This window comes from Oncorhynchus keta, chromosome 34 (assembly GCF_023373465.1).
Source record: "Oncorhynchus keta strain PuntledgeMale-10-30-2019 chromosome 34, Oket_V2, whole genome shotgun sequence".
In the NCBI taxonomy this organism is placed as follows: Eukaryota; Metazoa; Chordata; class Actinopteri; order Salmoniformes; family Salmonidae; genus Oncorhynchus; species Oncorhynchus keta.
Window position 1 is genome coordinate 77707622 of NC_068454.1, and position 27630 is coordinate 77735251.

Sequence of the window (27630 nt, forward strand, 5' to 3'; positions counted from 1 at the left end):
TAGCCACCGTGCTTCTACACCTGCATTGCTTGATGTTTGGGGTTTTAGGCTGGGTTTCTGTACAGCAGTTTGAGATATCAGCTGATGTAAGAAGGGCTATATAAATCAATTTGATTTGACTGTTGGTTAAGGGCTTGTAAGTAAGCATTTCACAGTAAGGTTTACAATTGTTGTATTCGGTGCATGTGACAAATAAAGTTTGATTTTGATTTGTCTATTAACTAATTTACCACATGGTGACGTCACCACGAAAAGGCCAAAGCTCCATTCCACCAAAACAAGCTGAATTTTTGTTGCAGTATTTTCAAACAGCTCTTTCACTAAAAGGGCATTATCCACATTTTGACAGTATTATTACAACTTCAGTGTGGAAATATATGTAAAACACCAACAAAAAAAAGTTGACTGCACTAGGCCTTTAATGATTAAGTGAGGGACAATGTTCAGCACTTACTTCCTTATCATCACTGAGAAAAGGTCAGATGTGACCTCTCACAGGGCAGACCTGCAGATCACATGGGCAGCTACATGATTATGTAATGTACTCTGGAGTGTCAAGTAACTCCAAATTCTAATACAATTTGGACCCAGGGAAAACATATGCCAATATAGTTTTTTGCCTGACAAATGTCCAACACAAAGGATGAGACATCGGTCTTTATAAAGACCCCCACCATGGATGAGTGTCAAGGAAGGGAAATGCATCCTTTTTCCTGGTGATCCAGAAATGATCGTATTGTGAGAAGGCAAGGTTCCCTCCCTGTCACGTGTTTGCAATCCAACCTTGTCAATTTGGTGATTACATAAGGAAGGTAGCATTTCAATGTATTTGATCAGGCTCTCTGAGATGCAACAAAGACAGACATGAGTTTCAGGCTGGTTCAGAGATCAGATATCAAAAGGAAGGAGAGCCTACTTCAAAGAAGAGAGGAAGGAGGGAGGCCATGGGAAGAGGAGCCAGGGGGTGGCAATAACAAGACACTGTGGCAGGGGTAGATTAGTCAGAGGAGAGGGAGAGAGGGGGATGGAGGAAAAGGTTCTGAGGCATCAGCTTCCTTGTTTATCAGCGGACTGAGACTTATTAAATCAGCGGACAGGCACTAGGGCTAGACTTTGTTATTAAGTCACGTTTCAAACAATTGTCTTCCAGATAAATATGCTAAGAATGTTGTCGGTAATGTTATTTTTCCTCCGTTAAAGCAAATCAATGCCATGTGTAGTAAACAGATACGCAGTCTTTCCATAAACAACAAAAACATGTTGGGTACTCCTGAGGGGTGGGGGGGGTGATGCAAGGAAAATAACATTTTGTAGAGGTAGACAAGTTTACAAGATACATTTATTATTTTAAGGAAAAAACATTTTAAAAACAATATATAACTATGAACTGTACATTATATGTATATTTTTCATTTTAGTAATAATTACAAGTTTATTACAGGCCAATCCATCTATAGACAATACATCTTACTGGCATTAGCAAGGGGTCACAGCTCAGGTTGCAAAATTCAGTTATCCAGGGAATTTATTGAAAGTTTTCCCGAATTCCCGGTTGTAGGACCCTGGTCACGGACACTGAGCAGTACATCAGGTTTAAATTGTCACAGCGAGTCTCTTAAAATTGAGAGTGAATAGTTTTGTAATTACTTGTCATAATGCACTGACACCAGCCCGAGAACCACCATCCAGTCTTGTGAAATGTTTTATCCTCAGGCCATAGAAGGAAGCTTGGTGTATATCCAGGGATGGACAGCTTTGGTCTAGGGACCAAGGCCCCGTTTGAAATGAAGTATTTTCCTTAAAGTAATCACTGATAAACTAACTGATTAGCGACACTGCATCAGCAAGGATTGTATCACATAGCCTTCACCTATCAAGTCTTGTGATATCAGGGATTACTCAGAGGAAGGAGTAAAGGTTCAATAAAAAAATGAAGGGAGGAAGGGCTGCATCTGAAAGTATTTGAACAGGGCCTAAAATTAGCAGGCAAGAGAACAGAGGCCTTGAATTACTGGACCAAACAGCCCCGAGCAGTCAAACATGGCATAACTGATTGATACATGCTCATGAGATTAAATTCCTGACATATTACATTTGTTCTGGTCACAAATACATAAGAATCATATGTTTTTAAGATTAACTAAAACACCCGTTCAACATAGACATACTAGGTACAGCTGAAGCTGGAAGTTTACATACACCTTATACATTGAAACTCAGTTTTTCACACTTCCTGACATATAATCCAAGTAAAAATTCCCTGTTTTAGGTCAGATAGGATCACCACTTTATTTTAAGAATGTGAAATGTCAGAATAATAGTAGAAAAAAATATTTATTTCAGCTTTTATTTCTTTCATCACATTCCCAGTGGGTCAGAAGTTTACATACACTTAATTAGTATTTGGTAGCATTGCCTTTAAATTGTTTTTCTTGGGTCAAACGTTGGTTGGGTAGTCCTCCACAAGCTTCCCACAATAAGTGGGAAGAGCTGGTGTAACTGAGTCAGGTTTGTAGGCCTCCTTGCTCACACACGCTTCTTCAGTTCTGCCCACAAATGTTCTATGGGATTGAGGTCAGGGCTTCAAAACTTGACTTTGTTGACCTTAAGACATTTTGCTACAACTTTGGAAGTATGCTTGGGGTCATTGTCCATTTGGAAGACCCATTTGCGACCAAGCTTTAACTTCCTGACTGAAGTCTTGAGATGTTGCTTCAATATATCCACAATTTTCCATCCTCATGATCAAATCAAATGTATTTATATAGACCTTACATCAGCTGATATATCAAAGTGCTGTACAGAAACACAGCCTAAAACCCCAAACAGCAAGCAAATGCAGGTGTAGAAGCACGGTGGCTTGGAAAAACTCCCTAGAAAGGCCAAAACCTAGGAAGAAACCTAGAGAGAAACCAGGCTATGAGGGGTGGCCAGTCCTCTTCTGGCTGTGCCGGGTGGAGATTATAACAGAACATGGCCAAGAAGTTCAAATGTTCATAAATGACCAGCATGGTCAAATAATAATAACCACAGTAGTTGTCGAGGGTGCAACAAGTCAGCACCTCAGGAGTAAATGTCAGTTCGCTTTTCATAGCCAATCTTTGAGCGTATCTCTACCGCTCCTGCTGTCTTTAGAGAGTTGAAAACAGCAGGTGAAGCATGATGCCATCTATTCTGTGAAGTTTACCAGTCCCTCCTGCAGCAAAGCACCCCCACAACATGATGCTGCCACCCCATGCTTCAAGGTTGGGATGGTGTTCTTTGGCTTGCAAGCCTCCCCCTTTTCCTCCAAACATAACGATGGTCATTATGGCCAAACAGTTCGATTTTTGTTTCATCAGACCAGAGGACATTTCTCCAAAAAGTACGATCTTTGTCCCCGTGTACAGTTGCAAACTGTAGTCTGGCTTTTTTATGGCGGTTTTGGAGCAGTGGCTTATACCTTTCTGAGCGGCCTTTCAAGTTATGTCGATATAGGACTTGTTTTAATGTGGATATAGATACTTTTGTACCCGTTTCCTACAGCATCTACACAAGGTCCTTTGCTGCTGTTCTGGGATTGATTTGCACTTTTCGCACCTTCCTGAGCGGTATGACGGTTGCGTGGTCCCATGGTGTTTATACTAGCATACTATTGTTTGTACAGATGAACGTGGTACCTTCAGGCATTTGGAAATTGCTCCCAATGATGAACCAGACTTGTGGAGGTCTACAATTTTTTTTCTGAGGTCTTGGCTGATTTATTTTATTTTCCCATGCTGTCAAGCAGAGAGGCACTGAGTTTGAAGGTAGGCCTTGAAATACATCCACAGGTACACCTCCAATTGACGTCAATTAGCCTATCAGAAGCTTCGAAAGCCATGACATCATTTTCTGGAATTTTCCAAGTTATTTAAAGGCACAGTCAACTTAGTTTATGTAAACTTCTGACCCACTGGAATTGTGATACAGTGAATTATAAGTGATATAATCTGTCTGTAAACAATTGTTGGAAAAATTACTTGTGTCATGAACAAGTAGATGTCCTAACCGACTTGTCAAAACTATAGTTTGTTAACAAGAAATTTGTGGAGTGGTTGAAAAACTAGTTTTAATGGCTCCAACCTACGTGTATGTAAACTTCCGACTTCAACTGTATAGGCTACATTCCATTGAGAAAGCCATTTCTGAAATGTAGGCTGATTTGGGAGGCACAGCCTCGTCTGTGATTAGCTAAATCCTCAAGATGGTAATCAATCATTTACTGAGTTTATGTTGTCTGTTTAAGATTATAACTGTCTCCTATGGAAACGATCTGCTTGTCATGTGGTAAATAACACCAGCAAGACAAGTACATCTTGTTCCTTTCAACAGCAATCTTTATCTAAGAGATAGAATACAATCGAGGGTTGATTTTCTGCAGCTGCATAACAGTTCAGAATCTACTCACAATTATATCAATTCAAATCGACTACAACAGAGGTATGTAGTAAAGGCAGTTTACACATGTGGAACTAGTGACTATTTGCTGAAAACAACCAGCATTCTGGGTCTTTGTGAGACTGAGGATTCCGTGACAACATACATGAAACTTGATCAAGCAACAGTCTCGTGTTCACTGTGTTGCAACTTCATAATCTAGCATCATCATCATGCACCCTTTTTTCTAAGAAAAACAGGCAAATGCACTATACACCATGATGGCTACTGTTCAACAGTCCCATCTATCCTATTGTGGAATACCCGTGTAAAACGACTCAATGAGATTTATATTTATTTCAGTGTTGATCTAACTTTACTGGTTTATTCTAGGAGTAATTGTCTCCATGGGATTGCTAATTAACTTCCTGTGTGCACAGATATTACATACACACCAAAACAAACCTAACACCACAGTATGCTCATCAGCTTTGCTTTGTTTTTCCTGTAGTGGACGGTCCCTTCTGATATACCTGGATGGCAGAGGAAGCTGGTGGGAGGAGCTATATGAGGACAGGCTCATTGTCATGGCTGGAATGGAATAAATAGAACAGAGTCAAACATGGGGTTTTGATACCGTTCCATTAATTCCATTTCAGTCTTTACAATGAGCCCGTCCTCCTATAGCTCCTCCCACCAGCCTCTGGTGAATGGAGATTTGCGTTGTCGCAGGTTTAGGCTTCTTATATAAGACTGAAAGGGCAAAGTCACAGGAGTTGTACTTTAAGGCATTACAGGGAAGGACAGCGGTTCCAATACGGAAGGGGATCTACATTTGCATGAGGGTGTGGCTCCCTCTGAAGAAGTTCTAGAACTGTTCTAGGACAGCTTTGATAGAGAACAAAGAAATCTGAACTCTGTAAGGCAAGTCAGGAAATGTGCATCTCTGCATGCCATTTGTGCATACTAGAATGTATACACCACACACATGCACCGAATACACACTCCCCCATACACATTCAACGTGTCCCCCCCTATTTAGTTCCCATGGCTATGCAGGTACAGGCTTCTCAGGATAAACGGAGTGTCATCCAACAGCTGTGCAACAAAGCTCATTTTCATCCGTTTTTAAAATTCTCTATTAATCCCTCGGCTTGCGTCCTGCACCGCCGCTCTGCTCAGCAGGTGATCCCTTCCATTAAACCCCAGAAATGAGTCGGTCTATTTTCAGTCTCTGAGGCTTTTTTTCTCCCCTTTCTCTGTGAACGTAGAAGGCAACAGAGATTATATAGTTGGGAGAGAGCGCCGTATTACATTTACATTTACATTTAAGTCATTTAGCAGACGCTCTTATCCAGAGCGACTTACCGTATCAGCTGATCTGGTCAGCCAATCCCTTGTCAGAATCGGGTGATCTTCACTCCAGAGTCGCCGACAATGAGCCGGGACATAGAAGGATGGACCTGAGGGAGACAAACCGATAGAATGATTAGTATAATACTTTAGAGAAGGGAACTAAAGATAGGTATTAGAAGTGTATAATGTGGTTATTAATATACCAGAGAAAAGTCTAACAGCTTTTGTTGCACTGAAGTGATGGGTTAATATAATACAGGCAGAATACAGAGGGTAACATCGTACCAAAGACAATACACCAGTTCAGTACTATAGATGTGGAGTGGATTTACATGCACTTACGAGCTGGGATTGTTAGTGAAAAGATTTCGAAATCAGTTTTAAAATCTTAGCAACTGCCCACTCCACTTTCTCACTCCATCGCTCTCTCTACCTGTGCCTGCAGCGGGCCGTATGGCACCAGTTCCCCGTCCACAGTGAGTGTTCCTCTTGGGGAGAGGGGCTGCAGCCTGAAGGCCCTGGCTGGGACGTGGCTCACATAGGGGGAGCTGAGAGACAGGTGTGCCCCCTCTCCATGGCCAGGAACAGACGGAGCAGGGTGGCTCTGGAGATCCCTGCCCGCACAAATGTCAGGTGGATCAGCCCATCGTCAAACCTGGCTTGGGGGGCGGCGTGGAGGTCTGCCCCGAGATGGGACTGGTAGATGGCCAGCACAAGCACAAAGTCCCCCTCTATTGTCACCCAGTCCCGGGTCGGCAGGGCCTGGTCCAAGGGGGGCAGGAGGTCATCCCTGGGGGGGTTGAAAGGGAGTGAGACGGGGGGGCGGTTCTTGAGGGGTCCAGCAGGTTCTGCAATGTCAAAGGTAAAGGAGGGGGACTGGAGAGACGGGGAAGGGGAAGTAGAGTTGGGTGTGTTGGGGCGCGGAACGAGGTAGGAGGAGGAGTGAGGGGAGGCGCAGGACGGGGAGGAAGGGGGCGTGGGAGAGAGGGAGAGGGACAGGGATGGGAGTTTAGGAGGTAGGGAGTTAGAGTGGGGGTGGTGGAGGAGGGATAGGGGTCTGGGGCGGGATGCGTTCTGGTCCAGAGATTTGGGCTTGAAGGAGAAAGGAGAGTGTCTGAAGGGAGAGGATATGGTGAGGGCTCTCTCCCGGGCGATGTCCAGTGGGTAAGCTTCTTTCTGGAAGTATGTTCCGTTCAGATCCATCTCTTCTGCCCTGTACGAGGCTCCAGACACAGGGTCAGTCTCCTGGCTGAGGGGCTGGCTAAAGAAGGCGTTAGCTATCTGGCTGGAAGGGGCAGAGTTCTTCCTTAGAGCCAGTCTGGTCTGCTGGAGGTTGTCAGGGTACGAGTAACACCCCTCTGGGTCCTCGTTGGCCTCTCGCCCCATGTCCACCCCGTACCCCTCTCCAACCTCCTTCGCTTCCATCACTCCATCCATTGAGACGCTGCTGCCTTCCCCATTCCTCACTCTCTCCTCTATATCCTCTATCACCCCTGAGTCCTGCTCCATCGTGCCGTCTTCTCTTTCCTCATCTGGCCTTTCTTCCGTGTTCCCCGTCATCCCATCCTCCCTTCCCATCCTGCAATCTTCCCTTTCGTTCGACTCCAAACTCGTCCCAGATCTCTCCGAACTTGTCCCTGACCTCCCCACCTCTCCCTCCATCTCTCTCTCTCTATCCTCTGCCAAGCTACTCGCCCTGACCACCCCCGTTCCCCCTCCCCTGGCCCTCTCCCTCCTCCTCTCCCTCTCTCTCTGCCTCTCCATCTCTCTCTCCCTCTCCCTCTCCGTGTCTACCCTCCTCAGACTCCTCTGTTCGCTGAGGCCCATGTCAGAGCTGGTGCGTTGGATGGGGGTGTGGCAGAAGCCCTCCAGGCCCTCAGTGATGCTGCGGGACAGGGGTCTGCGCAGGGGCGGAGGGATGGCGTCTGGGGATGTGGCGACTATGGAGGGGGGCAGGTAGGACAGACGGCCCTTATAGGAGCGCAGGGAGGCCAGGCGGACCAGAGTGCCCAGGGTGAACCGTGCCGACCCCAGACCCCGGTACCTGCAACATCACACCGTTACAGCATTTAGTTACCAGGGCAACAACAGAGAACATAACACATTACTTATTCATTAGGAATAAAAGTGATCAAGGAGGTACAGTGAAAGATTGCATGTACTTAATTTAAGGATGAGTGACCGAAGGCAAGCGCCCTGTCCCGTCACCCTGGAAGCCTCTTCCCCAGAGTTAAAGAACCAAATCACGTTCTGCCCATGTGTTAGTTTACACACATCCACCTCCCTTCACATTTCTCACTTTACTCAGCCTCTTCTGAACCCTTCCTATCAACCTTTTTGATAGACATGGTAGAGCCTATATCTCTGCCCCAAATTTCTGAACAGCTGATATAAAACCTGCAGCTATTTGAACCAACATTACAAAATAAACAGTAGCACATGTAGGAAACTGTCTACACATTGTACTGGGGCAAAAACAATCTGCATTTAAACCACAAATCACTGTAATTTTGCTTCTCAATGATCATGCAAGTAGTGCACGATTTGACAATGACTGAAATTTGCCTGAATAGCCTGTGCCACTTCTGGGCAGCCGACCATTCAACTACTACTTTGACTGCCTCCTGCTTAGCCAATGTTTGTAATGATGATGGAAAAAAACTGCCCTTCAGTACTGCTTGTGTTTGATAGGCTGTGTCAGCAGAGGGAGCAGTAAAATAGAGAATCCCGCACATGTGCAGAAGCTAGCTATCGGGACTCTTGAGAACTCGGCACCGCAGCCACGCCATTAACTTAAACATACACACCTCTCACTCTCAATGTCCACATCAGACACAAAGCCCCAGGCCACAGACAGGAAGGAGAACATCCTTCTGGGAAGACCCGGGCGGCCACTTTGAGAAGGGGCGGGGCTGGTTGTCACAGAGACCAAATCCATGGGCTTGACTCCGCCACGGCAGAGCTGAAAACAGCAGTTGAGGAGGAGAGGCTCCCGAAGGCACATGTCATAACTAGGATGAAGAGAAAAGTAAGAGGGAAACAGTGGATGGAAGAGAATGGAGAAAGGGTGAGAATGTGGAGAGGGAGAGGAATGGAAAATACAGAGAGGAAAGGTGAGAGGGGAGAGGAAATTAATACTGTGTAAAATAAGTTAACATAATGTTTATGACATACACTATCAGTGAATGTTATGTTGGTGGCCAAACAAACCATCATAATGAAAACACAAGAGATAGGAAGGAGAGAGATGAAAGAACCGACTGAACTATATTGATTGGACTCATTTATTGACGTGTCTTCCAGAGATAAAGGAGAGAACTCAAGAAATAACAGGACATAGAGGGAGGGAATAGTGGGGGTAGGAGAAAGAGGGAGGGAGTGGAGAGAGAATATCTCTTATCAGTCTCCATGATTCGTTGAAACAGCTGATACAACAATATGAGAGGCATAAGGATTAGTTGAAGATGCTAAAGTCTACAGTACTTTAATAAGGCAAATGGGCTGTACATCAAGAAACTGAAGTCTAAAGGTTGACCGTGATTAGAATTAAGGTTGGGTGATATTTGGGGAGACCTCTGCTACGATATGCTATTCCAAATATTGTGATATCCGATATGATCGTTTGGAGACTTTATTATTTTATTTCCTTTTTTTATTTAACCTTTAACTTTTGGGGCAGCAGGTAGCCTAGTGGTTAGCGCCAGGTCGCCTAGTGGTTAGAGCCAGGTCGCCTAGTGGTTAGAGTCAGGTCGCCTAGTGGTTAGAGTCAGGTAGCCTAGTGGTTAGAGCCAGGTCGCCTAGTGGTTAGAGCCAGGTCGCCTAGTGGTTAGAGCCAGGTCGCCTAGTGGTTAGAGCCAGGTCGCCTAGTGGTTAGAGCCAGGTCGCCTAGTGGTTAGAGCCAGGTCGCCTAGTGGTTAGAGCCAGGTCGCCTAGTGGTTAGAGCCAGGTCGCCTAGTGGTTAGAGCCAGGTCGCCTAGTGGTTAGAGCCAGGTCGCCTAGTGGTTAGAGCCAGGTCGCCTAGTGGTTAGAGCCAGGTCGCCTAGTGGTTAGAGCCAGGTAGCCTAGTGGTTAGAGCCAGGTCGCCTAGTGGTTAGAGCCAGGTAGCCTAGTGGTTAGAGCCAGGTAGCCTAGTGGTTAGAGTGTTGGGCCATTAATGGCTGGATTGAATCCCCGAGCTGACAAGGTAAAAGTCTGTTGTTCTGCCCCTGAACAAGGCAGTTAACCCACTGTTCCCTGGTAGGCCATCATTGTAAATAAGAATTTGTTCATAACTGACTTGCCTAGTTAAATAAAGGTTCATTCAAAAAATTAGTCAAGTCAGTTAAGAACAAATTCTTATTTAGAATGACGGTCTACCCTGGACAAATCCTCCCAACCCGGACGACACTGGGCTATTGTGCACCGCCCTATGGGACTTCCGATCACAGCCGGTTGTGATACAGCCTGGAATTGAACCACTCGGGAGCCACCAATATTGACTAAATAATTCCAGATTGTGCAAGTTTTGTCCTTATATATGATTTTCTAGTCACATTCTCATGAAATAATCTTAGTAAGGCAAAAAAATGTCTTCATTTATTTAGACTTCATTTTCAACATATCGTTGCAGCCTAATAAGACCTTATAAGACTGCACCGTTCGATTTTTAAAGTTCAAATACAGAAGTCTTGCACATCCCGATATACCTACCATCTTGGACTTCACGATATAGCTACCATCTTGGACTTCACGATATAGCTACCATCTTGGACTTCACGATATAGCTACCATCTTGGACTTCACGATATAGCTACCATCTTGGACTTCACGATATAGCTACCATCTTGGACTTCACGATATACCTACCCATCTTGGACTTCACATATTAGGCAATGTCAAACATCCCAATATTCGATAGAATCATATATCGTCCCAATGCTAATTAGACGGCACATATTTTTATTTCCAATGAAAACTACTGTGGGTGTGTATGTGAGCATTGAGAAATGTATCAAGTGGTGGAGGAATGAATTTGAGGCTGAGGTAAATTATTAATTCAATCCAGACACACCATGGGACCAAAACCCTGAACAGGAATAACCTATTCATTCATTTCAATGCTTCTACTAGTATCTCCAGCATTCTCACCATTGATCGAACAAGAAATTCTAAAATATTGCATGTTTATGTTTGAATCAGTCTCATATCTCTGGTCAAGTCATCACATGTGTCACATAGCTGGTTGGATGTGTGTGTGTGACCCACCCCGCATGGTGGTTGATGGAGCCAGCCAGGGCATTTCCAGAGCCACAGGGAAGGATACCTACAGGTGTCTTTATTGCTAGTTCCCAGTCTGGACGCTCCATCAAACCATTGATCACCTGGAGAGAGAAAAGCAGAGCAGAGTCAGACACACACACACACACCCCCACACAGACCCCCCCCACACACCTCGTGCAGCAGGCCATCTCCAGAGACGATGATGATGCCGTCCCACTGAGGCAGGGAGATCTCTTTGATCAACTCTCTGGCATGGTTCTGTCGCTCTGAGAAGAAAAGGAGACGTGTTGTTAGGAGGTTGCACCCGTGTGTGTGTGATACCGGTTAACGACTGATGTTGCAGAGCTGATGTTACGGTGTGTGTTACCGGTCTATCAGGTTGTAGCTGATGTTACAGTGTGTGTTACCGGTCTGTATCAGGTTGTAGAGCTGACGTTACGGTGTGTGTTACCTGTCTATCAGGTTGTAGCTGATGTTACGGTGTGTGTTACCGGTCTGTATCAGGTTGTACAGCTGACGTTACGGTGTGTGTTACCTGTCTATCAGGTTGTAGCTGATGTTACGGTGTGTGTTACCGGTCTGTATCAGGTTGTACAGCTGACGTTACGGTGTGTGTTACCTGTCTATCAGGTTGTAGCTGATGTTACGGTGTGTGTTACCGGTCTGTATCAGGTTGTACAGCTGACGTTACGGTGTGTGTTACCTGCCTGTATTAGGTTGTAGCTGATGTTACGGTGTGTGTTACCTGCCTGTATTAGGTTGTAGCTGATGTTACGGTGTGTGTTACCGGTCTATCAGGTTGCAGAGCTGACGTTACGGTGTGTGTTACCTGTCTGTATCAGGTTGTAGCTGACGTTACGGTGTGTGTTACCTGTCTGTATCAGGTTGTAGCTGATGTTACGGTGTGTGTTACCTGTCTGTATCAGGTTGCAGAGCTGACGTTACGGTGTGTGTTACCTGTCTGTATCAGGTTGTAGCTGGCATTACGGTGTGTGTTACCGGTCTGTATCAGGTTGTAGCTGATGTTACGGTGTGTGTTACCTGTCTGTATCAGGTTGCAGAGCTGACGTTACGGTGTGTGTTACCTGTCTGTATCAGGTTGTAGCTGACGTTACGGTGTGTGTTACCGGTCTGTATCAGGTTGTAGCTGATGTTACGGTGTGTGTTACCTGTCTGTATCAGGTTGCAGAGCTGACGTTACGGTGTGTGTTACCTGTCTGTATCAGGTTGTAGCTGGCATTACGGTGTGTGTTTACCGGTCTGTATCAGGTTGCAGAGCTGACGTTACGGTGTGTGTTACCTGCCTGTATTAGGTTGTAGCTGACGTTACGGTGTGTGTTACCTGTCTGTATCAGGTTGTAGCTGACATTACGGTGTGTGTTACCTGTCTGTATCAGGTTGTAGCTGACGTTACGGTGTGTGTTACCTGTCTGTATCAGGTTGTAGCTGATGTTAGCCTCTCTGATCATTGGCAGGATGTGTGTCTGACACCACTGCATAGCCTGGCCTCTCCCACTGAAGGGGTTCACCAATAGCAGCAGCCTTCGGGGACGGGGCAGTAGACGTTTGACAATTTCTGAGGGAAAGCAGCCAATCATTAGAAACAAATTGATTGATTGTTCTATCAAAAATACAAGGCTTCATCTTCACAGTGTACAAGAGAACAACAAACGAAACGTACGTGATGCCATAAAGCAGGGTTTCCCAAACTCAGACCTGGGACCCCCTCCGGGTGCATGTTTTAGTTTTGTCCCAGCACTACACAGCTGATTCAAATAACCACCTCAAGCTTTGATTATTTGGGGAGGACCGAGTTTGGGAAACCCTGCCATAAAGCACAGTGTTTCCCACCCTTAGACCTTGAGTGTATCTGTGACAAGGCAAACCTCTTTCAGCTCATCTCAAAGGGACTATCTCTGACCAGATTAGTAATAATGATTCCATTTGACTAATGGCTCTTCATAATTCAATCTTGAAGAATGAAAAGGCCCTCAAGGCCCAGGACAGGATACAAGGTACTTAACTGAACACTTCAGTGTTCCACAAAACACCTGGTAATAACAAGCAGAGCCCTATCTACACAGCAGCACCTACTGTATAGGGTTGAAGTGGACAAAACACTAACTGCACACATCTCTGACTAAAGCCATTATAGAAGCAGAACCAGCAGCTAGGAGGTTGTCTAATTCACACTGCAGGGGAGAGAAACAGACTAGACAGAGTACAAGGAGTTAGAGAGACAAGAGAGGAGATAGAGTTACAGACAAACAGAGTGGAGACAGTTAGACAGAGTGTGTGATGAATAGAGCAGGGGAGAGAGAGAAAGGAAGAAAGAGAGAGAGAGAGAGAGAGAGAGAGAGAGAGAAAGGGGTAGTAACTGGGAAAGGAGAAAGAGGGAGGAAAGAGGAAGATAAAGAAATGCAGACAGTAGGAAGGAAGGGGGGTAGGAGGTACAAAACAAAAGAGGACAGAGGGCAGATAGATGGATGAGAGGAGACAGGAGGAGGAGAGGAGACTGAAAAATGTGTAAAGACAGCAAGGATGAAAGACTATGGGGGGAGGATGCACAGACAGACACTGAGGGTGTAGACTAATGCACAGAGACATGAAAGAGTCAAAACAAATGAGAGGAAGGAGGAGAGTCAGTCAAAACAATTGGAAGAAAAGGGAATGTTGAAATGTTGAAATGGATAATAGATGTTGGTGAGTGAGGGGTGGGAGTTAGTGGGAAGGGAGGGAGGCAGTGTTGGTGAGGGGTGGGAGTTAGTGGGAAGGGAGGGAGGCAGTGTTGGTGAGGGGTGGGAGTTAGTGGGAAGGGAGGGAGGCAGTGTTGGTGAGGGGTGGGAGTTAGTGGGAAGGGAGGGAGGCAGTGTTGGTGAGGGGTGGGAGTTAGTGGGAAGGGAGGGAGGCAGTGTTGGTGAGGGGTGGGAGTTAGTGGGAAGGGAGGGAGGCAGTGTTGGTGAGGGGTGGGAGTTAGTTGGAAGGGAGGGAGGCAGTGTTGGTGAGGGGTGGGAGTTAGTTGGAAGGGAGGGAGCTTGTCTTGGTGAGGGGTGGGAGTTAGTTGGAAGGGAGGGAGGCAGTGTTGGTGAGGGGTGGGAGTTAGTGGGAAGGGAGGGAGGCAGTGTTGGTGAGGGGTGGGAGTTAGTTGGAAGGGAGGGAGTTTGTGTTGGTGAGGGGTGGGAGTTAGTTGGAAGGGAGGCAGTGTTGGTGAGGGGTGGGAGTTAGTTGGAAGGGAGGGAGGGATGCTGTGTTGGTTAGACGCTGAATGATACAGACCGTGTGTGCAGGAAAGATAAGAGCAGAGACAGAGAAAGTAGAGGAAATTAAGTGTTAAAGGGATAACCTAGCCCACACACACACACACACACACACACACACACACACACACACACACACACACACACACACACACACACACACACACACACACACACACACACACACACACACACACACACACAGCCAAGAAAGATTCAACAACATGTTTGTTCACATACATGAATGAACCCTTAAACAATACTTTAGCCTTTTAATAGTCAGGTCTCCTGACTGAACATAGCATGCTGTATGTATGTACGTACATGCAGTACAATAGCATTGGCCTATATCCATTCATCCCTTATCACATGGCCATTATACAGTTTCCTACAGCCATTATGCAGTAGCCTATATCTAGCATGGTCAGAAATGAACTGAACTAGCCTGTATCTGTTAGAACATGCATGGTATGGTATTCATACAGTAGCCTAAGCCTATATTCCCTTGTATCCTCTGGCCTCCTACATCAAAAGGACCTCAGATCACCCAGTATGACTCCAGTTAACAATAACTAACATAAACGCTCCCAGTAATGGAAACAAACTTTATGGAGTGAATGGTGCTCATAAAGTTAATGAAGGCACAGTTAAAGTCTGTACACAGGATAGGAAGTAGTCGACGCCAAACGCCATAACGAGTGCTGATTTAGCTTCATTCTCTCTCACGGTGACACTGTGCCAGTCTTTATGACGGGCATTAGAATAACATCAGACTGATTCCAACAACTGGGATGTTACAACAACCTCAGACCCTACACATATTGTGCCTGGACTGTAACATAGCATACAAACAGACAAGATAACTGATTGTAGCTGTGTTAGTGGAACACACACTCACCCGTGTCAGCAGTGATGGCGACTCCCCTGAGCAGACATTGTATAGCAGTGGACCACCTCTCAGCCTCCACCCTGGCCTCAGCCAGGTACACCCTCACCTGCCTCCTCCTGGACACCCCCTTCCTCCGCCTCCCCGGGGGATACCAGTATAGAACCAGCAAGGGGGGAGCAGGGGCGCGGGGACAGCTGCACCCTGCCAGCTCTGACAGAGGTAGTATTAGACGTGCCTCTTTACCAGTGCGGGGGGCCAGGCGCTGGACGTGGATGTGGGAGGGGGTGAGGGTCAAGGCATAGCTGGAGGCAGGAGAGGGGCTGGGGGAGGGAGAAGGGGATGACAGACCCCCAGGACCTCCAGGGCTGTTGGGGCAGCTGTTGTTGCAGCTGCTGCCCGTTCCCCAGCCCCCGAACTGGCAGTGGAGTAGCGCCTCAGCTGGGGATGGGATGGGGGGCTCTGGGGAACGCATCCTTAGTGTGGGGGGCTTGACGGGGAGCGGACTTCCAACCCTCAGGTTTAGGGTAGGTAAGGTCTGTTTCCTGACAGGTGGACGGTGTGTGAGTGTTTCATGCAGTTGGCAGTTTGTTGGATGGAATAAGTCTGTTTAAATTCAGGTAGTGATACACATGTCAGTTCATTTCGGCGACTGATGGCCACCTTAAAAAGGAGAATCAAATGGAAGCACCTCTCCTTAGGATCTGCTGGGATGACCAAAATATAACTATAGACCTGTCAGTCTGTCTTAAAAACACAAGTTATTTATCCCTGAAACCTCCTTAAAATCATTCTTCCACTTCAGTGCTTGAATTGCAAAGGCAACGCCACAAAAGCACCTCTGAGTTGACGTGTGAAAACCATCTGCACTCAAAGAAGTATTGTACGATCCCACTGGCCTTCAGATGGAGATTCTTCTCCTTAGTGTGTCAACAGAGGAACAGATAAAAACAATGGAAAACACCAGCCTTCACAATGCAAATGCCGAAGACAAGGATAGATCTTAGATCTGTCAATTCCAGATTATGTCTCCCTTGTCCTTAAATGCAATCAGATTCTAGATTTGTCCATTTCGAAATGATAGACAGATGAGCCTTGTAAACAAAAACGATATACTTTTCCAGTTTAAAATGAAAACAGAATATATATACTCCTAAAGATTTAAAAAATATACATAACTCAAAGATATGCTTAAATTACAGTTTGAAATTATCTTGATATTTATCAATAAAGTGCAGCTTAGAAATGACGGCTACATGTCAAACAAGAGTTTAAATAACAAAATACAACAAATCTTAAAACTATGAATCAGACAAAAATGAACACACCTTGGTCTTGCAAGGAGGCTATAGCAATTTAATTAGCACTAGATTGCAGTGGAATATTGCGTATTAAGTGCTGACGTCAAACGTCCCGATCTTCCACTAAAATGAGAGATATGTGGAGGCAGGAGAAAGGTGTGTCAAGGTAGAATTTAAATATCACTCTTCAAGAGACAAGCAGGCTTTACAGTAGTGAGATAGAATTGGACATGGACCGCGTTGCTAAGTGTCAACTGAATGACAAATGCCACATAATCAGTTGTTTTCCATCAAAGACAGAGATGGAAAACCAAACAAAACAGATAAAAACTCAAAAATGTTACTAGATTGTGCCGGGGGGGGGGGTTGTCATTTCTTGAGTTCAAGGGTCCATGTTCATGTTCCTTCACATAGATAAGTATACCTAGAGAGAAACACTGGTATTAGTAATCCATTAGCTTCCAATGTGTTCCAGCAGAAAGTACTCAGTCTATATATTCACGTGCTGAAGAAGCATAAAGGAAGTGACTAGTATCAATCAAAATGTATTTTTAAAACTAAAAATAGTTTGTTGTAGCCATCAATTGTCCCATTAACAATCATGAATATTAGCCATATAATCACCCATATTAGCAAACATATTTCAATTTAAACTCCACATTTCTTTAGTATAGGCTAGTACTTATCATGATGAACAATATCAGTAAAACGCCTGCAATAAGTGATTGGTGACGATAATTTTCAGTTTATCGTCCCAGCTCTAGTATCAATGTCACTCCACACAAAAGTACTTTTATGTTTCGTTGACAAAAACATGTGCAGTAGCACCTTGTAAGGCAGTCATTATGAAAACAATAGAACAGTAGAAAACGAGGAAATTACTTTCAAATCAACTATTCCAACAATCCAGCCGAGTGACTGAGACAGGCTCCCTCACCATGTCCTCTCTCCACATGTCCTGCTTCTAAGTTTAGAGTGGTGTGTATGCATGTTTCACAGTCCGATACAGTTTTATATTGTTCCAAAAGGTGAGTGACTCTTTGGCCAGTTGCAGAAGTGAAAGCAGGGCAGCAAACTCGTGAGAGATTGTGGTTCAAACTGGATTAGGCAATCTGTGTGCATGCATTATCCCCATGTCCAGGATTCCTTGAAGTCATGCCATGATGGCTAAACCGCACTGATTTAGAATCACACGTTCCTGACATCTGTGGTCACTGATGCGATGACTTAATTTGGGTAAATGAGCACTGGTTTATTACCACATATACCTAATGAAATTAACAGAGTTTGGTGGACACATTGACAGATGGCGTTTATCCAGACAGTCTTGAGTCTACTTACGCTCTTTCACAATTTGTAACCAGTGGAAGTATGATTCATTGACGGATTAGCCTACTAGACAGATTCTTGCCCAGGACTGGTTTCGGCAGTCATAACTCGAAGTGACCTTCAAATATTGTTTACTCAGTCATCACCAATTGGTTCTTTACATTGTTACTAGTGAAATACTATGGCCTGAAAACATAATGTGTTGGTTAACATGAAGCCTGGAAAACCTTGCATTAAGTGTCTATCATTCAGATTCAGTCATCATAGACTACATAACAAAACTGACCCATAAGAGGCTTCCCTTTAAGTATTAATTGTTATGTTCAGTCTATAACTTTTATCTAAGGTGCTGACAAGACTTGGCAGATATGCAGCCTCTGATTAAAGAAAAATACTTGGTGCATTTGCTCGTGCGGGTACCTTGGTGCATTTGCAGGGTAGCAGGTATCGCCGCTCTAATTTGGTTTTACTATGACCGTGCTCGGAACATTCAGGATCCATTTGGCAGTCTTGCACACAAAATAGTTTAGAAATGTGTGATCCTTTCTCAAGTGGCTAGCTAGCATGATAGAGCGACGAATAAATAACGTTGGCTTAGAGAATGAAGCCACCGAGCTACTAGTTTCGTAGCGATCTAACGTTAGCAAATGACAAGTGTTAACTACAGTTAATAATCATTGCTCAGCAGTCTGTGCGTAACTATTGCAAGCTAGCTGATAAGTTAGCTAGCTACTTCTGACGTTTCAAAATGTTAGTTACCCATGTTGTGTTGACTGGTAGCTACAGTAGCCATCGCCAGGGAATACAGTATACAAAGCAGTTGAAGTTCAATTGGGATTAGCAGCAAGCTAGACAATTTAAGATATCCCAACTTGTTACAGTAGTGGATAGATAGCATGCTAGTCAACAATGCTGTGGTGAAAATCATGTATTGGCTAGCTATAACGTTATAAACGCAACTGGTTGTTTATCCTGGCTAAAAACTCGGTCTAGCCACAATATCTAACGTTAGCAGCGAGGCGCTATCCGGCTGGCCATCATTTTGTCATTAGCTAGCTAAACAATGTCATTTCACTGACGTCAGTTAGCAACAATATGCTGACAAGCTAGCTTGGAGATAGCTACTTAATACTCAATTGGTAAAATAACCGTGTAAATATTAATCCAGCTGTATAGACTGAACTCAAATTACCTCATTCTACCTCCCCGGCTTGCTTGCTCCGTAAAACGCCTGTGGTTATCCTCCAGGAAGCGTGTATGAAACACGGGAGGACTGGATAGTTTGAGTGGCGGGGAGGAAGTCCAATCCTGATAAGGAAAGACATTCCGGACCTACCGACATTCTCCAATAGTTATCGGCGCCAGTGCACCGCATTGTGGAGGCCACAGATAGTCCAGTCTTGTCCTCAATCAGTCTAGTCAATACGGTGTAGGCTAGACTGTCCATGCTTCCAATGCACTCATCACCTATCTAAATAAAAATATTACACAAGGCATTGAAAAACAATTGTATTAATGGTACTAAATGTTATACAACTGGTCCTAGGAGTGAACAGAAATAGTAGCTTGATTCAAGTTGTCCATCAGGTTTGCACAAGAAAATGTCCAGAGTGAAGTACTATGCAAGCGCAATAAAGCTCTGAAAAAAACAAATGGACAGAGACATCGATTCATTTTATATCGCTATCTTTATTTGTATCAGATTCCAGGGAAAACAAAAAAAGACTTTAGGCCTTGTATCCACGGCTGGATCTGCGCCCACGAGCACGTTCAAACTTCCTGCCCTTGGAGCGAATGTAGGGCCTGAGGGAGAGAAGAGATATGCCATTAATTCAGTGTTTATAAGTGTTTCAAACCACTTCCTAGATTCTGCAGATAATGCAAATCTGCCAGTCCATCAACTTAATGTAAAGCAAAGCTATAGTCTGGGGACAAAACTAGCAAAGTACAGCTAGGCCTGATGCATTTAAATTACGCATTTTTCCTTCTCCGTTCCTTCAAGTAATCACTGATATGATATAACTGGGTTGGAGAAAGTGAATCTAGTGGATCTCAGGCGCATACATTAATATTTTGTAAACAAACATTGAGTTCAACAAATTGTTCTACACCAAAAACGTTTTATTTGGATCAGAATAATCCAGATTCTGGAATTCTCCGTTTTGCAATTCAAGATCAATCTGGACGTTTTCAAAAAATAAAATCAGATGGATCATTCTGATCAAGAGGCCACAACATCAAGATCACTGAATCCAGATGTCTAGTGCTTTGAACAGGCCTACCTACACCTCGCCATCTACTGGACAGGTTATGGCACTACCACTAAACTGTCATAGGGAACCCGAGAGGAGTAAACTAATGTATATAGTGGTATTTGTATTTATATCGTAAGATTTTCACTGTACCCTGCAATTACACCTGCAACCCCTGTAGGTGACGATTAAACACTGAATCAAAAAGGTACATGCATTTACTTGCAGGGATGCAAACTGGTGAGGGCCCAAAAACACAACAACATTTTTGTTACTTGCGATGTTCAACGATGTAAAGTTGCACGCGTGACTGTACTCCTTTTCCCTTTATGGCAGTCTCTCTCAGTCTACCTGACCGCCAAGCCTAGTCAGACTGGCCTGTGCCCTTGTTCTTACAAGCGAAATGAAAAAAATGCATTAATCCAACATAATAGAAGGACAATCACTGTCTGCACCCCCCCCAATTTAGTTCAGATCTACATGATTCACATGGATGACCTACTTTGAAATCATCCCTCTATTTGACACTTCTCAATACAAACAAAATTGCCACATTCAGTACCTATACTGCAGTCAAATCAATTCAGATGTAAACCTCCTCACCTTAGTTATATTGACATATCTTGGTTGTAGTGCCTTTCACCTTTATAAACCCACCCTGAATGCACCCTTCCAGTGGGATCAGGATGATCACCATCTAATACAACCCTAATCACTGCCTTTTGAGTTTTGAAAAACAAAAAACAAATCTTCCTGATGATTAAAGGTTAGATTGGATTACAAAATCCAAATACAGGACCCAAATCTCATTTACCAGTTTTGAAAAATTAAATTCTAACAATGAATTCAATTGCCGTTTTTTTAACACTGGGCTCAGGTGCTAATTCAGTGAGGTGCAACATATAGATTAGAACATTTCAGACAAACTGACAATTGTTTCTACATTAGAGAAACATGTTTGTCCTTCTCTACACAATGCACATCTAGTATCCTCATTCTACAGTAGGGCTCTCCAAAACAAGCCCCCGTACTAACAAAACATCTTATCGAAGTTCTCAATATTCAGAAAGTGTCCTCATTTGATTTTCAGTGAAAACGAAACTGGAACGAACTTGTCAAACCATTTGGAAAACATTCTCTAAGTTGATAGATATTGAATGAAAGCCTAGGAGAGCAGCAATCTCAAGAAAGGGGTACAATACTCACTTGGTGTGGCTGTGGGGGGTTCCACAGGCTTTTCCAAAATGCCTGTACACCTCTCTGCCCTTGCGGGGTCCTGAAAGAAGGAAAACAGGTGAGTTTCAGACCAGAGTAACAGGACTGTCACTACTTAATAGCCACAAAGCCAACATTTTTAAGGCTTTTTGGCCTTAATTTAGGCAGATTTAGGTTAGCAGTGTGGTTAGGTTTAAGAGACATTTTAGAAACAGGCAGGGTTTAGCCATAATCCGACTGTGGCGGTGATAACAGTAACAGGACTGTAGAGCAAAGGTACAACAGAATATTCCCAGCATAACTTTAAATTTGAACATTGTTCAAACTAGCAGTGTTCTTACCTGACAGCAGCACGGTGCCCTGTCCTTTGGGGGCAGCTAGAGCCAGCTGGTCAAAGGTCATGACCTGACCTCCGGCCTTCAGGATCCTGCGGCGAGCGCCGTCAGTCACCTTCAGAGCGCACACCTGAGGGAAGGGAGAACAGAACACGTTTAGCAACTCCTGTTAGTACTTAATTAATTTTCAGTGAAGTAGTCACACTAGTCCAGAAGAGCAACCTAGTTACAGGGCGTGAAGGCTTTTGTTGTAGCCCAACACCAGATTAAAATAGTCAGGGGTGTATTTACTCCACCGATTGTTGCATAACGTTTCTTAAAACGGAAGCAAAGGCAAAGGAGGGACCTACCTGAATTTGTCCAATAGAAATGCTAGTTTCGCTCTTAAACAGTTTCCGCAATAAATACACCCCAGGTTAAACCAGGTGTGTTAGTGCTGGAGCAAAAGCCTGACCTCAACAGGCATCCAGTAAGTTAAAACAACCTTTACCTTGAGCTTGGGGATATCCTGAATTCTGACATCATCAGTGACGGTCCCCACGACAACTGCGGTTCTGTTCTCACGACCAGGCAGTTTCATCTTACGGATCTGAAGAGGACGTCAAATAGTTCAGACGAGGGACAACCGCCACAGGGTAAAGATAAATACTAAGATGCTTTCACTTTGCTATGTATTCATATCAATAAACCTGGAAGGACATTGTCCCGGTTTCTCAATAGCAATGGAACTTAGGCTAACGAGGGTTAATTGATGCATCGTTCCTACAAACTGGCAAATATGTAACAAGAGTTTCCCAAAAACACAACACTGCGAGAACGTTCACAAGTGCATGGTTGGAGCTGCCTCAATACTGATCGGAACGAAAGAAAGGCAGCGCAGCTCTCAGATCAACTTTCTCTATTAAAATCATACTGACGACAGATCAGAACCTAGAGAGATATTACCACCGTTGACTACAAATATTTAGGCAGTTTTGTCTAATCCAATAATGCACCAAATAAGATTTGTCATCATTGCACATGTTACACATGAAATATTGAGGCAAAAGCCTACAACTTTAAAAATATAACTAATTGAACATCAAATCAATTTAGCTGACTGAAATAGGCATAAATTTTACATGTGTTTAATCTTATCCTGTGTGACCGGTTAGACTCAAGCCTGGGGGGGGGGGTACAGTTCAAACACATAGAGTATTAATATATTAGGCAAGGCTCTTTGATTTACATATACATGTCCCAGAGACCCGCTAGAGTCTAGCCCGTTGTCATAGTCCTGGAGGGCCGATGACACTCATTCCATAGTCAACAAATCTATGACTTCCATGCTGAAGCACTGTGGTTTACAAACTCAAGTGGCTTATCTTACAGTAGCACTCGGGGTAATACCATAATGATATAGAGATCAAATTACCATCACAAGACAAGTAATACAAATAAACAGGAACAGCTAATCCACCCTTGCTTCTTGACATGGACAGTTTATGGTTAATTATTGGTTTCTTATCTTTCCACAATAAGCCAGAAAATAAACTACACATTTCTTTAAACCAGTACTGAGGGAATTGAAGGGGTACAGAGGACATAAGGAACGGTAGCCCAGGGAGTATGTTCTTTATCACCTCTGCTCATCCCTATAGTGCTAAAAGGTAGAACTGTCAATCTCTTAACGTCATCCCTAATGAGCTGTAGGACCCTTGGTATCGTACAGGTGGGATTTGACAGTGTTAGTATGATAGAGTATAAGTTGGTTTTGAAGTCATGACCACTCAGTGATACCACTTATATCCCCCTTAGACTGTTTTAATGAGGTCATCTCGGTTTCCATTGCAAGATTTTTTTATGTATTGTTATCCTTTGCTCATTTGTAACTTCGTATTTGTAGTCAACTTTGTTCTGAAGTTATCTGCGGTCAGAAACATCTTGATTCCATGTTTAGCGGAGATCTTGTGTATAAAGTGACGCAGATGGGCAAAAAAAAGCACCCAACGACGAACACTCAGTAAATAATGAGCGGTTTCAAGTCCAATTTTAGTAACGATGGTTTTGGGAAACCGCTGAGCTTGTACAAAGCTCCAACAATGAACTTAGTCTAAAAATGCATTTGGGAAACTGGGCCATTACATTTAAGTAATTTAGCAGACACAGGAGCAATAAGGGCATGACAGACTTTTCACCTAGTGGGTTTGGAACCAGCGACCTTTCGGTTACTGGACCAATGCTCTAAAATCGCTAGGCTACCTGCCACCCCAAATGGTACATGTTCAAGAAGTCACATGAGAGGTGGAAAGATCTCCAGCTCACTCAAAGGTACCAAATCATCAGAAGGTATATTAACAACGACATAGGAGTCAAAGGTCAAAAGAGAATCATAACTAGGCCGTTTGCGCAAGGAAGTGTCAAAAGCACCAATAAAGCATTGTAGCGCAACAGGCATAAGCAAGAGTACCAGCTGAAGTTGTCCTCCCACTTGTACTGTTGCCCTCTTAAGTATTTGAATCTGTGAACGTTACTGCCATTCAATTGAGTTGATTGTAGCAATTTGATTCTGTAGCAGGTTAAAAACACAGCAATGGGACAGATTGATGTAACTCACCATGCGGGACACTGATATCGGCGGCCTGTGGGTCCTGCTCATGAAGAGCCTCCTGAGGACCACCTTGTTGAAGGGAGCAGTGGAGCGACGGGCCAGGAATCTGTACAGCTTTGGGAAAGAGAACATAAACATTTATTAAGTAGAAAGTATTGACTACTCAATGTAAAATGTTAACAAGGGTTACTCTGAACTATGTGCTGTATAGATTTTACAATTAACCAAAAAAAGTATAACATTAAGATGGGAAAACCAACAACTTAGTTGTCAGACTACTTGTTTACATGACAATGCCTTAATGTTAACTTGAATCAATGTATAAAAGGTTGTGACACTTACCTTGACCAGGAGCCTCAGGTAGATATCCTGACTCTTGGGCTCCTTTCGGTGCACCTTACGGTCCTTGTTGTGTCGGATGTCAACTCCCTGCGAATAGATGGTGCAGGTAAATACATACAAACTTGCCATTCGCGCACTAACCAAATAATTAGTTACACAGTGTTAATGACACTTCTGATCACTGTGCCAGGAAAAGTACCTTTGCATGCTTCTGAACCCTATGCTTTATGGCTAGGCCTCAAACGATTGTAACGTTAGTATACGTGGTCTGTGTAACTCATACCTAAACAGCACACAAATCATTCATACCAAACTTGAATTTGGCGGCATACCGCGTAGCATAACGTTGCAGTCTCATACACAGCGGCTAACTAGTGAGACAGCGGAGTAACATAGTTCACCAACACTGGTCAAATAGCACGTTTTCATTTAGGGCCATTAACCTAGTCAGATATCCGATACATTCGGACATGGAAAAGCCTCAAAACGAAGATACAAAAGTTACCGACATTTCTCGAAAAGCAGTACCATTATCTTGTGTCTAAATTACACGCAGTCTTTCAGTAATTAGTGAAAATATCAGGTAGCAAGCTAGCTACTGTGACGCTAACCCCCGGTAGTGAAGGACTGAACCGTATCGCTAAAACGCCAAATAGTATGTCAATACCATTCGGAATTCAAACCAAAGACATCAAGGCAAATATTTACATGGAAATTGTTGAGTTGTGCTACTGTAAAAGTGAGGATGGACTTAGATTATCAAGTTGGAGCATTAACGATGTTTTCAGAATCTGTACCTACCATCTTAGACTCAGAGTGGAAAGGAAAAAGGAAGGGTCGCTGTCTCGCGATAAACACATCTCCGCGATTACGGAGGTCACACGCATTTTCGTTGGCTGTTTTGCTATTACTTCCTGTGTGATCATCACGTCGTCCAAAAGTCATTATATTTATATTTTATGCTAGTCTATTCGTTAATTAATTGAATCCATTCATCAATTGTGTATAGGCTAGTGTGAAGTGACTTTCTAACCAATAAAACCACTATGTGAAAAACAAATTACATTTCAAAATACAGTAGTCTATTATATTTTACCATGTGATTTACATACAATTAATAGTCAATTTTATTAACAGAACAGAAAATGTAACTAGCTTCTCTTCTTGTAATTTGTCAGGCTCCTTATTTTTTTTACTTTATAAAATATTTAAATATGTATGTTTTTGTGTCAGAATTCATAGTTCCAGCTTTGAGAGAGAGAAAAAAAATGCATTTTTCATATACAGTACCAGTCAAAAGTTTGGACACCTCCTCATTCAAGGGTTTTTCTTTATTTGTACTATTTTCTACATTGTAGAATAATAGTGAAGACATCAAAACTATGAAAAAAATGCATATGGAATCATGTAGTAAGCCAAAAAGTGTTGAACAAATCAAAATATATTTTATATTTGAGATTCTTCAAAGTAGCCACCCTTTGCCTTGATGACAACTTTGCACACTCTTGGCATTCTGTCAACCAGCTTCATGAGGTAGTCACCTGGAATACATTTAAATGAACAGGTGTGACTTGTTTTTATTTTTAGTAATTTATTTATTTAACCTTTAATTAACTATGTTAAAAGTTCATTTCTGGAATTTCTGTCCTTCTTAATGCGATTGAGCCAATCAGTTGTGTTGTGACAAGGTAGGGGTGGTATACAGAAGTTAGCCCTATTTGGTACAAGACAAGGTCCATATTATGGCAAGAACAGCTCAAATAAGCAAAGCGAAATGACAGTCAATCATTACTTTAAGACGTGAAGGTCAGTCAATGCGGAACATTTCAAGAACTTTGAAAGTTTCTTCAAGTGCAGTCGCAAAAACCATAAACTATGATGAAACTGATTCTCATGAGGACCACCACAGGATAGGAAGACCCAGAGTTACCTCTGCTGCAGACGAAAAGTTCATTACAATTATTTGCACTTCAGATTGCAGCCCAAATAAATCCTTCACAGAGTTCAAGTAGCAGACGCATCTCAACATCAACTGTTCAGAGGACACTGCGTGATCAGGCCTTCATGGTCGAATTGGTGCAAAGAAACCACTACTAAAGGACACCAATAAGAAGAAGAGACTTGTTTGGGCAAGAAACATGAGTACAAGCAAGTCTCGTGGAAATTTGTCCTTGGGTCTGAGTTTTGGTTCCAACCGCCGTGTCTTTGTGAGACGCAGAGTAGGTGAAAGGATGATCTCCGCATGTGTGGTTCCCCCCCGTTAAGCATGGAGGAGGAGGTGGGATGGTGTAGGGGTGCTTTGCTGTTGACACTTTCAGGGATTTATTTAGAATTCAAGGCACACTTAACCAGCCAGCCTACCACAGCATTCTGCAGCGATACGCTATCCCATCTGGTTTTCCCTTAGTGGGACTATCATTTGTTTTTCAACAGGACAAAGACCCAAAACACACCTCCAGGAATGTAAGGGAGAGAGTGATGGAGTGCTATATCAGATAACCGGGGTTCCACAATCACCCAACCTCAACCCAATTGAGATGGTTTGGGATGAGTTGGACCACAGAGTGAAGGAAAAGCAGCTAACAAGTGCTCAGCATATGTGGGAACTCCTTCAAGCTGGTTGGCTGTTGGAAAAGCATTTCAGGTGAAGCTGGTTAAGAGAATGCCTAGAGTGTGCAACGCTGTCATCAAGGCGAAGGGTGGTTACTTTGAAGAATCTAAAATCTAAAATCTATTTTGATTTGTTCAACACTTTTTTTGGTTACTACATGATTCTGTATGTGTTATTTCATAGTTTTGAGGTCTTCACTATTTTCTACAATGTAAAAAATAGTACTATTAAAGAAAAAAACTTAAATGAGAAGGTGTGTCCAAACTTTTGACTGGTACTGGGGAAAACAAGTATTTGATACACTGCCGATTTTGAAGGTTTTCCAACTTACAAAGCATGTAGAGGTCTGTAATGTTTATCATAGGTACACTTCAACTGTGAGAGACAGAATCTAAAACAAAATCCAGAAAATCACGTTGTATAATTTTTAAGTAATTCATTAGCATTTTATTGCATGACTTAAGTATTTGATCACCTACCAACCAGTAAGAATTCCGGC

At 43.5% G+C, this 27630-nt stretch overlaps 2 protein-coding genes across 2 annotated transcripts; both read right to left on the minus strand.

Moving 5' to 3' along the window:
* Positions 1 to 1320: 1320 nt before the first annotated feature.
* On the minus strand, positions 1321 to 19105 carry sphk2 (sphingosine kinase 2). Its single transcript, XM_052495096.1, is given in 10 exon segments — positions 1321 to 5657; positions 5767 to 5861; positions 6188 to 6318; positions 6321 to 7798; positions 8562 to 8765; positions 10999 to 11114; positions 11185 to 11279; positions 12440 to 12589; positions 15169 to 16881; positions 18979 to 19105. Coding segments are annotated over 8 exon segments (2700 nt in total). The 5' UTR covers positions 15632 to 16881; positions 18979 to 19105; the 3' UTR covers positions 1321 to 5657; positions 5767 to 5798.
* A 350-nt stretch (positions 19106 to 19455) lies between these two features.
* Positions 19456 to 25402, minus strand: LOC118377577 (60S ribosomal protein L18). Its single transcript, XM_052495098.1, has 7 exons — positions 25322 to 25402; positions 24521 to 24607; positions 24185 to 24292; positions 22079 to 22177; positions 21595 to 21718; positions 21245 to 21314; positions 19456 to 19589 (listed from the first exon to the last, which is right to left on the minus strand). The coding sequence occupies exons 1-7, from the start codon at positions 25322 to 25324 to the stop codon at positions 19514 to 19516; spliced, it is 567 nt and encodes a 188-aa protein (XP_052351058.1). The 5' UTR covers positions 25325 to 25402; the 3' UTR covers positions 19456 to 19513.
* Between the last annotated feature and the right edge of the window lie 2228 nt (positions 25403 to 27630).